The 11,319-nt window shown below is 31.3% G+C and overlaps 1 protein-coding gene across 1 annotated transcript; it reads left to right on the top strand.

Moving 5' to 3' along the window:
- The first annotated feature begins 7,648 nt into the window (after positions 1 to 7,648).
- On the top strand, positions 7,649 to 10,922 carry LOC111008000 (homeobox protein SHOOT MERISTEMLESS). Its single transcript, XM_022280569.2, has 4 exons — positions 7,649 to 8,343; positions 8,683 to 8,923; positions 10,206 to 10,450; positions 10,558 to 10,922. Exons 1-4 carry the CDS (start codon positions 7,996 to 7,998, stop codon positions 10,762 to 10,764), a joined length of 1,041 nt encoding a protein of 346 aa, XP_022136261.1. The 5' UTR covers positions 7,649 to 7,995; the 3' UTR covers positions 10,765 to 10,922.
- The last annotated feature ends 397 nt before the right edge of the window (positions 10,923 to 11,319 follow it).

Genomic DNA, 11,319 nt, shown 5'->3' with positions numbered 1-11,319 from the left:
CACTATAATTGGTGTCCTAATCTTAATCAATAAAAACAAATTGGCTGTGGAAACAAGCGAGCAAGGTATAAGAGCATTGAGAATAATACAAAATTACAATGCATAACGATACTAACTTAATAGAAGTAACTAAAGAGTCGATTACTAAGCTAACACCTGCATAGACATTTTCGTGTAAAAAGAGAATGCATGATCATGGATAAGCTGACACCTGCATAGACATTTTCGTGTTAGAGCAGCTTAAAATTTTGTTAGTGCAAGTTATCCTTGATAAGTGCAAGTTCCACACAGTTTGAGTAGGTAGGTCTTGTTGTTGTCTTTTTAGAGGCTTAGTATTTTTTTTTCCCTTAGTTTCTCCATCTCATGGAAGATCATTCCCTTATTACAGAGGCGGGAGGGGAGAAAAATTTCGGTACTACGAAAGTATCATGCTCCTTTTGTTTACACTATTGTTTTGCTTTTACATTTTTAATGTTGGTGAATTCCACGTCATTTTTAATACGATGCTTACTTGGCAGGCATTAAATGAAATGAGTATTCATACCACAATAGTAGTTAGTACCATAAATTTTTGGAGATAGAGAGTAATGATCACACCTCTAGGTTGACCTAGAACTTTTAGGTGGCCCAATGTTAAATGTCATCTATGTCACATCGAGCAGGTTGTCGAGCCCACGACCTCCAATTTGGTGCCTTGTTGGCCGCCTTGGGTTAACGAATCCAGCCCATCTCTCAATCATGGCCCAGCCCGATCCAAAGAGTGGGTCAGGTCAGCCTCCGTCCCAGGGATGGGCGGCACCATTTCGCCATGTGGCAGGACCACGTGTAATTTTCCATAACAGTTAGAATTTTAAATAAGTAATATGATTTAATTTCATTAATTTTAAATCGTAATCTGTTTAAAATTCCAAAAAAGAAAGAAAAATTTAAACTATTAGAGTTTTGAATTTCCTACTTTATAAGATAACTGTTAAATCTATCAAGATATATTAATTATTTTGTTTGCAAAATTCATAATTCACAGAGAATCAAATCTTAATTTCTCTCCTTTTTAGAGAACTCGTGCAATTGCTGACGTGTCCACTGATAAAAATCTGTGAAGATTTTGGGACAAGATCAAGAGGAAATTAGGGCTCCTAGGCTTAGGCTGAGGTGTCTAATTGGAACACATCCTAACCCATAACAAACCTTTTTTTTTACCGTCGAAAAAGAAAAACAAACTTTCTTTTTTCTTTTCCTTTTCTCAGTTTTGTACTCCTCATGGTATCATATGGATGCATTCGAAATTAATATGTGGAATTGGAACATGTCGGGTAACATTTGGTTTCTTGTTTTTTATTTCTTTTTTATAATAAATGATAGCATAACTCTCTAGGTTAATTATTCTTTTTTTTTTTTAAATAGAACTGCATTTTTAATTACTTTTATTTTTATTAAAAAATATAGACATATTTGATAATTTTTTTCTGTTCCTTATAAAAAAATTTAAATTAAGAAAGTAAATTTTTATGCATTTTTTACTTTTAAAATTTAACCTTCAAAATTTGTATGTTATATTTACTTTTCAATATTTATTATACATTTTATAAGTCAATAGTGATTTTAATCACGTTATTAGAAGAAAGAGAAAAAGACAAAACGAGAAAAAGAATCAAGAAATTTTATTTTATTATTTATACGAAACGTTTCTTAAAAAATAAGACACAAGAAACATAAATAGGGTTTTAAAATTTGAAAACGAGAAACGAAGACGTTACCAAATGGGTCCTTAACTTGATAAACTCATTTTATGATCTTGTCAAATAATTTGTTTGGGTTTATTTAGTAACCATTTATTGGTGTACAAAAATATCAAACAAATTAGGAAGGAGGAATTGCCTCTTCTTTTGTTCTTTGCTCAAACCAATGTTCCATGAAATTATGATTGAAATTTATATTTATACTAAAGCTTTGTAGAACTTAGGAAAACTAATTATAGACAAACAAACATGATATCAAATTAAATTTATTTTAACCAACTTTTTAACCTCACCAAATTCCAAACTTTGAAGGCTTTGCCCAATTATATTTCTAATAGACTAAGAAACTAGTACTAAAAAAGTGGTGATGAAAAGATGTTTATATATATTCATAGTTGAATATAATAAAGAACAAGACTTAGAAGGTGGCGTGGTGGGTACTTTTTTTTTTTTTCTCCCTGGAAATGACTTAAAGCATCAATTATTCCCAAGTATAAAATCTGCTTTGCCTTCATATTGGAAATTCTCAAAATAATTTTAATGTTTTCACCTTTTGAATTTTAAAAAGGATAAAATTTTTGGATGGAAGTGTTAATTTTTGTTAAAATTGAAATAGGTAAAATATAATATTTACAAAACAATAGCTAATTTATAGTTATATTACTACACACACGTTGAATATTTTTTTAAATTAAGATTCAATTTCTAAATTTACTACCAAATTAACCATGTCTGAAAATATTGAGAAATACAACTATGTTTCTCATTGAATTCGTTTTTCAAATTTATTTTTCAGCTCATTAACTAAACACACCAAGTTGTTTTGTTTGTTCAAAATCTTAAGTTTACAATAGATTGTATCTGGTCTCCAAATTTTTTTTTTTCAAAAGTTAGTTTGTAGTTTTGTATTTGAATTTATATAGTTCATAGAAGTAATAAAATAATAGTTTTGAATATATTTAATTTTCAATGTTAAACATATACATTAAGAATATTACTAACATATTTGAATTCTCCTCCCCACCTGTTGTAAAATAAAACTTTAACTTCTACTATCGATATTTAACGTAGAGACACCTCTAATTAATATTAATAACTAGCTTCTTTTTTATTATTTAACACCACAAAATCATACATAATTCTCGAGTCAAGCTCTCTAATAGAATTCCACATCATTAGATTACATCTTTTTTTTTTCTTAAGAAATTAAATTAAACCCATTTTTTTTACAGTGATTAAAATTCTCTCTTTTCAATTCAAATATATGTATATACAAAAGTTACTTTTACACCCAAAAGAGAATGTTTGACCATATCAATTATCCAACACGACACACAAATGACAAATTCTTCTCTCATCGTTTTACACACAACAAAACCCTAATTCACACAATTATTAACTTTAACCAAAACAAACAAACAACCTTTTTTTTTTTTTTTAGTTCTGCAAAGTTAATTAAGGCATTGACCAAATCCATCCACGTGTCGAAAGCCAGAGACTTTGATGGAAATATCAAGCTTCGTCCCCCACAAAACAAAAAGGCCAAACAAACCCTAATAAATTAAAAAAAAAACCTATGAAAAAGCCTTTGAAATCTCTGCAAAAACACACACATTCTGCCATTTTTTGTAAGTACACAAGTTTTTTGTTTCCAAGTGAAGAAACCCAGTTGAATTTGAATACAGCAGAGGCTAATTTGGTCTCTCTCTCTTCCACAGTCACCTTTTTTCAGCTTTTTCTTTTCCTCTCTTACCCTTTATTTTTTTTTTCCTCCCTCAAATTATTATTGATTAGACCCCTAAAAACACTATCTTTTCTTTCCATTTCTTTTCTATTTATATCACAAATTTTTATTTCACAGGCGTGAATTCTAAAAGTATTGCAAGCAAAAGTTATCATCTAGATTCAAGATGGGTTAATTCGTGGACTAATTTAAAAAAAAATGTAAAAATTTCTAAAAAGTCATTAGTTTAACAAGAGTCCCTATATGCAAAACTAAATTTGGTTATGGCAAAAAATTGATTATTAAATAACCCCCACAAAAACTTATAAATTAAAAAAATATATATACTCTAATTGATTGGATAACAGATTTTTCGTACCACAACTTAATTTATCAAAAGGTTAAAAAAAATTAAAGTCGGAGGTGAATGTTACGTTGCAACACTTATCTAATTCTAAAGTATAGTTCGATGAAATTGAAAGCTTCGTATAAAAATTGATACATATTGTTAAGTTTAGGATACAAATTAACTCTAGTAGTAATTTAGTCGTCCTTAGGGTTAAAAATGGGGTTGTGGGTCATTTGTGTTGATGTGAGTTTTTGTAAGATATTTGTTTGCTTTATTTCACTTGTTTCATTTATTTACCATCAATGGTAAATGTTGTTTTTCAATCAAAATTTAAATGCAGAAACTTAATTAGTTACCATTTTAAATATTCAAGGATTAAATTGTTATTAAAAGAACATATGTGTGTGATCGAGTCTATGGCAAAGATTCAAATAATAGAGATTAAAAGTACGATTTAACCTTTTTTTTCCTTTTAGAAAAATAACTTTATTACTCAATAGGAATATTGTTTTCCTTTAGAGTGTTGCTTTTTCAGAATAGAATATATGCAAAATCTTATTAGGTTTAGTGTAGACCAAAAATATTATTACTATATATTTGCGTTCAAAATGGCCACAATGTCATATTCTTATCTTATATTCATTTTGGGTACGGTTGATATTTTATAAATCAATATTTTTTAATAAAAAGAAGATAAAAGTCTTTTGTGAATTGTGATATTTTCCACCATAATATTTTATAGAACAAAAAACTTTTGATTAAAACACTTCCCATATTATTTATTTATTAAATATAATTCAAGTAGTTAGGTATCAAAATCTCCATAGATCTAAAACAAACATGTACGAATGTATGAATGATAACATAATATCATGGAAGAGTATAATTAATTGATTTTTTTCTTACAATGTGACGATTGAGCTCTATCTATCGAGGTCAATACCAAAGAATAGTAACTTTGATTTTTTTGTAATGACAAAAAATATATATATTATTATAATTATCTCTAAATTATTATATAGGTCCAAAGACTGGCGATGCAAATGATTTATTAAAGTATAAAATTTTCATTTATTTACTAAAGCAACCTATACAAGTTTCTATGATATTCACAAGCTTCTTCGAAACTATATATATATATATATAGTAATTATAAAGTTAAGGAGTTATTTGAATATCGTAAAGTTAAAGAGTTATTTAAATAGTCTAACATGAACATAGTTAAACAATAATTGACACATATTTATTCATCTAAAGTTGGAATTTTTTAAATTCTCTCGTACTATACTAAAAAAATAGTAATTATTTGAATACTATTAAAATAATTTATTTACCGATGATATTATTGAAAAATGAAATTAGCATTAAACTTCTCAACAGAAAATCTTCTTAAAAGCGACTGAGAAATTGCAATAAATAGAAATTTTCTGTCTTTTAGTCACTTTTTCAAAACCTAGGTTTTCTAAATATTACTAACATCATCTTAGAAACCAAATGACATTCCCTACCCTTCTACTATCTCCTTCGGGCTCTCCCTCTCTTTTGGCTCTCTCTCGTATTGTCTCGCTCTCGCTCTCTCTCTCCCCCTCTGCCTCTCTCTCTCTAGCTCTCGACCTTTCTCGCTCTCGCTCTCTCTCCGCTATTTATTTCCTCTCGTTATCGCTCTCTCTCATCTCTCATAAGTGGAGGAGTAGTGAAACCATTTGATATTTAAATGATGTCAGCAAATACTTAGAAAACTTATGTTTTAAAAATGGTGATTAGAAAAAAAAGACAATGGAGAACGCCTATTCCATCAAATTTTCCAAGCGACTTGTATTGAAATGAGTCGTTCATTTTAAATAATTGTATTTATAACAATAAATTTTAGCTATTAAATTGAGTTTTTTTTCCCTCCATCCCACGGTTTAAATCTGTTTTTGCCATTGTATAAATGGTTTGATTGATAAATATAATACTTCATCTTAAAGTAAACAAAAACTTACACGATACTTCTAAAAATAGTGTAGAAAGTAGAGTACCAATATTTTCTAAATACTATTAAAACATGCATATTTGAAATGAAAAAAAAAACCCCCCAAATTATGAAAACTGATTTTTTTTCCTTTTTAAATTAGTGAATTGTGAAAGAAAACAAATGGGTCTGAAAAGGAGTAGGCAGTGAATATATGATAATGAAAACGTGTCGTCAGTGATGGATTGAAAGGATGGGTTGAAGACATCGAGACAACCCTCCATCAATCACTATAATAATCCAATGGTTCACATTTAATTACCAATCACCTCTTAATTTTAGCTGTGCCCACAAACAAAATCTTTTTATTTTTATGTATAAAAGTACAAATTATTAAGTAGTTTAATTTATTAGGATTTCAATAATATCCCTGTAAATACATAAGTTCATGTTACATGAGTTTATAGTAACTAATCAAACTAAAGGCAACATAATTTCATATAAATTTCAAATAGTTATTCTAAGTGCATGCTATATAAAGTTTACGGCCTCAAATCCATATTGATGAACCTCTTAAATGATCTGTTTTTTAAATTATATATCAATTGATAATTATATATCTAAATACCAAAATTAAAAAGTGATTATATATATATATATAGACACACTAACTATCTTGAGTTAGCATATTGATTTAAAGAATATAAGGCAATTCTACATAATGATGACGAAACCACCTATCTAAGATTTAATATCTTATGCAGTGATGTACATAAACAAAATAGTTAGATATATTGATACTTACCAAACTAAAAATAATTTTTTCTGACTAAATTATTGAATAAAAACAGAGGAATTTATATTCAATTATGGTTGCATTATGTTTATGTTGGCGTAATAATTTTAACTAGTAAAATATAAGATATAATATATCAATATTTACTTATAAGTTATAAAAATAATCTAGTTGGAAAGACTTGACCGATAAAAGTAAAACAAAAACTTATAAAATATTACAAATAAAGTTATGAAGTAACATAAATATTGGAGGCAATTATTTATTTAATCAGTCATAACTTAAACACAAACTGATTTGACATTTCACATTTGAGCCCATTTTAAAATTTAGGGTTCGAGGTCTTGATATATTTATCCCTTAACATAAAATTAGCTATAATTAACCAAAGTGTCAAAACGAGAATAATTGAAGGGTAATAGATATATATTATCTCTAACGAGATTGAGAGTTCAATACCCTACCTCCACATAGTACTAAAAAAAATGCTACTATTAACCAAAGTGATAAGTGTAAACACCACAAAAATAGGATTTTATTATAAAAAGTAATAGTTGCAATGTTTTGGACCCTCAGTCTTACTATTCAATAATGCTATATTTTAAACTTTATATTTGTTGTACTAAAAAAAATATGAAGTAGGATTAATTAATTAAAAAGAACAAAAATAAAGTCGTGCATGCAAAGACAAAAAAGAAAAACCAAATTAAATCAAACCCTACAACGACTCTAAAGAATAACAATCCAACTAGAACTAACTCAACCATTTGATAACCAAACATAGTAGCATATCAACACAGTTATTTCGTAAGATTAGTCAAAGAATATACAATCTGACAGCGACCGACACTCAAGAGAAAAAAGAAACTCAAATCTTGACTCCCTTCTATTTGAAAGAAACCCTAGAAAAATAATGAAGCTGAAAAACCCGAACCCCACAAAGCATTTGGAAGTGAGAAAAGAAAAAAGAAGAAAAGTTGAGAGTTTTAAGAGAGGTGTACAGAGGAGTGTCTCCTCCAATAGCACCCAAAATACCTTTATTCCCATCAATCCCACCACATCTGATTATCCATTTTGATCCTCCCCACATCCCCATCTTCATCATCATTAATTAAAACCCCCATTTCTCTCCTCTTTCCTTCTTACTTCTCTTCATTCTTCTTTCTTTTACTCACTTTTCCCCTCTCATGGGGTGCAACCAACGAGGTTCTTCCATATCTTCACTGTTTTTTCTTTCATCGGGAAGGAAACTCGCAGTCTCAGTCTCAGTCCCAGTCCCAGTCCCATAAAGAAAAAGATTTTAGGGTTCTTGTCCTCGTCGTCGTCGTTGTTATATATTGTTTGTAAAAGAAAAAGAAAAAAGACAAGTACGAAAAAGGACTGTTTGAGTTAGCTTAAATAGCGGGAGAAAAGGGCGCAGTAGTAGCAGGTTTTATGGAGCGTGGAGGATCCAGTGGAAGCAGTGGTGGCAGTTCTTTCATGGCGGGATTTGGGGAAAACAACAACAACAGCAGCAGCAGTGGGATTTCTTCTATGGTGATGATGAGTAGTAGTAGTAATAATAATTCCCAAATATTGGACAACAACAACAACAACGTTAATAATAAGCTGTTTGTGCCTTTATCTTGGTCTGCTACTTCCACTGCACAAAGGGTTTCTGCCTTTGTCCCTCAGCCTCCTCATAATAATTCAAATCATAATCTTCAAAACAGCTGCAGAGCTAAGATCATGGCTCATCCTCTCTTCCCCCGCCTCTTGGCTGCCTATGTCAACTGTCAAAAGGTCCGTTAATTAACTCCTGTTTTGTAACATTTTCGTTTCTTCTTTCTTGTTTCTGGAACTGGTGGTTGAGTTTTTTAAGGGCTGTTTTGGTTTCAATTCAATATCCATAGATTCGTAGAACAATTTTTCTATTTATGTTTTGGAACCAAATTGAATATGGAAACAAGAAAAAAAGAACCTTTTTGACGTTTTCAAAATTTCTATACAATTTTGAGGATCCAAGAAATATAATTAGTTACCAAGCGAAACTAGAAATGAAAACGCAGCCATAATTTACCGTAATTGATTCCCCTTTGATCTTGTGATCATGATTTCATGTGGTTGGTGGTGGTGGTGCAGGTGGGTGCGCCGCCGGAAGTGGTGGCAAGGCTGGAGCAGGCGTGCGCGGTGGCCGGAGGGAGCTGCAGGGCGACGGCGCGTGGGGATGATCCAGCACTGGATCAGTTCATGGAGGCGTACTGTGAGATGTTGAGCAAGTACGAGCAAGAGTTGAGCAAGCCCTTCAAAGAAGCCATGCTTTTCTTCTCAAGAATCGAGTCTCAGCTCAAAGCCTTGGCAGTTTCTTCTTCTACTTCTGATGGTCTGCTCACTCTCTATTCATCATTTTTTTTTTCTTTTGTGCATTTTCCTTTGATTTTGCCTTTAGATTATGGTTTTAATTTGGTGGGTGTAGGCAGTGGTTTTTGCAGTTCTGATGTGAGTTTTTTTTCATGTTTTAATTACACATCTAATCAGTAGAAATGAGTACTGGTATTACCCAGAGATTAGAAATGATTAAAAAAAGAAAGAGAAGTTTTTTAGAGATATTATTTAAACTTAAGATATGAATTATTATGATAATATGCAGTAATTTGGTTATAGTCAACGAAGAAATCAAACTGAGGGACGTTATCTTTTGTTTTTGTTGCAAACTTTTTTCAGGGTTGGTTTTGTTTCTCCGAAATGGCCAACTTTGAGTGCAGATTAAGTGGATAATAAGTATTTATTTCTATTTTTATGAGTTATAGGTTTGAGTTCAAGAAGAATAATCAATTTAGACTGCCGGATCATTTTGAATAATTTTGATGCTTAGATGTTAACGAATGACTCATAAATTTCCTCTTTTATTTATAAGCTTGAATTTATTTATTTAATAGGGTTGGAATGTGTACTCAGAAAATAATAATATTAGGTGTCTATTGATCAACACTCTGTCCACCAATAAATATTTGATCATCTTACAGGCTTTTTGAAAAAAAAAAAAACTATTTTACTGCATTTCTCCCTCACACTTGTCTAATACGTAATTGTGATCAGCAAAATATAGATGCTACACAGTAAGTTTGATAGATTGATGTTGTAGAAATAAAAAAAATGTGTATTTTATTTAACCTGGAGATTGTTTCAATAATTTATTGTCCAGTGCTTTGTAGTCTTGACCCTAATTGAAAGTTAATTTCTGAACTTGTTAATTGTCTTTGCTTTTGATTTAACTTTTAAGTTAAAGTGAAAGAGATTCATTTCTGTTTGTAATGAATCTTTCTTTGATTAAGTTCCTACCTGTGATGTATGTGACCCTTTTTTTTATTGATTGATTTTGAATATGTTTAGTAAACAAATAAAATTTTCCTTAACCTAATAGGCTCATGGATTCAGTGTAAATAAACTCATGAACATATTTAATTAACTTCTCATATCCTCCCACTTGAAATGACCAAATTTGGAGATACCCTCGTCAATTTTTAGTCTTTTTGGTTTAGTGAGCTAATATTTCACTTTCTAGCTAGCTCTGGGCCGAGGAAATGAGTTGTAAGAGAGAGATCACAGTTGGTTTGTATGGCTGCATGGTTGTGTGTTGTGAATTGGACAATGCCTATGTTCAGGTTGCGAGCTGGTCGGGCAAAGCGAGTGTTCGAAGGAGGTCGAGGTCGATATGAATGAGAACTACATTGACCCGCAGGCTGAAGAGAAGGAATTGAAGGGCCAGCTTCTACGCAAATACAGCGGATACCTCGGCAGCCTGAAGCAGGAGTTTCTGAAGAAGAAGAAGAACGGAAAGTTGCCGAAAGAAGCCCGGCAGGAGCTGCTCGACTGGTGGAGCAGGCACTACAAGTGGCCATACCCCTCGGTACGCATCATCTGTCATTCAAATTTTAGTGGGATCCATTTATCTATGACAACAGCTCTTGCTGATCAATGTCAATGTCGATATTAACGTGATGAGAATATGACCAGGAGGCACAAAAGGTGGCGTTGGCGGAGTCCACGGGGCTGGACCTGAAGCAGATCAACAACTGGTTCATAAACCAGAGGAAGAGGCATTGGAAGCCATCAGAGGATATGCAGTTTGTGGTGATGGATGCAGCTCATCCACACTACTATTTGGACAATGTCATCTGCAATAATCCCTTCTCTATGGACTGCTCCTCTACTCTCTTCTGATCATCATATAATGCCATTAATTTTCTAAGTAATGCAAGCTTTAATGTGTTTATGTTCAAGTAATTTCCATTTTGTTTAAGTTTAGGCTATTTGTATTGGATTTTATGGTCTTTTTTTACCACTAATCTAGCAATGCCTCATAGCTACCCCTTTCTCCATTCCCTTTGTTTCCATAGCTTGGTTTTCTGCTTTCCTTTTTAACAAATAGAATAGAATGATCTCACTTGTATGCTCAAACATGATTTTGCCCAATTTGGATCAGACCTTAATGTTACTACTCACTCAGACATTACTCGATAGAGGTGCAATGCTTATGGAAGTCCCGAACAGGTTAGGCTTTACATTGTCTCATTTGGCAATTTATGAAAGTTTTGGGTGAAAATTATGCACTTTTTTTTGTGGGAGTTTATGGAAAATTTCTGAAATTAGATATAAAATGACAGGCTCAAGCTTTTCTTTAACTAGTAGTAGTGGAAGGAGATTTACATTAAAAAATTCGCTATTTTGAAAGTAATTTCTGCACGACTTCGATATTATATTATACTTTTTGGTTGC

Source organism: Momordica charantia, assembly GCF_013281855.1.
Source record: "Momordica charantia cultivar OHB3-1 chromosome 4 unlocalized genomic scaffold, Mcharantia_2.0 BLBB01000004.1, whole genome shotgun sequence".
NCBI lineage: Eukaryota > Viridiplantae > Streptophyta > Magnoliopsida > Cucurbitales > Cucurbitaceae > Momordica > Momordica charantia.
Note: the sequence above shows the minus strand (reverse complement) of the source record. Positions and strands in the feature narration are given on the sequence as shown.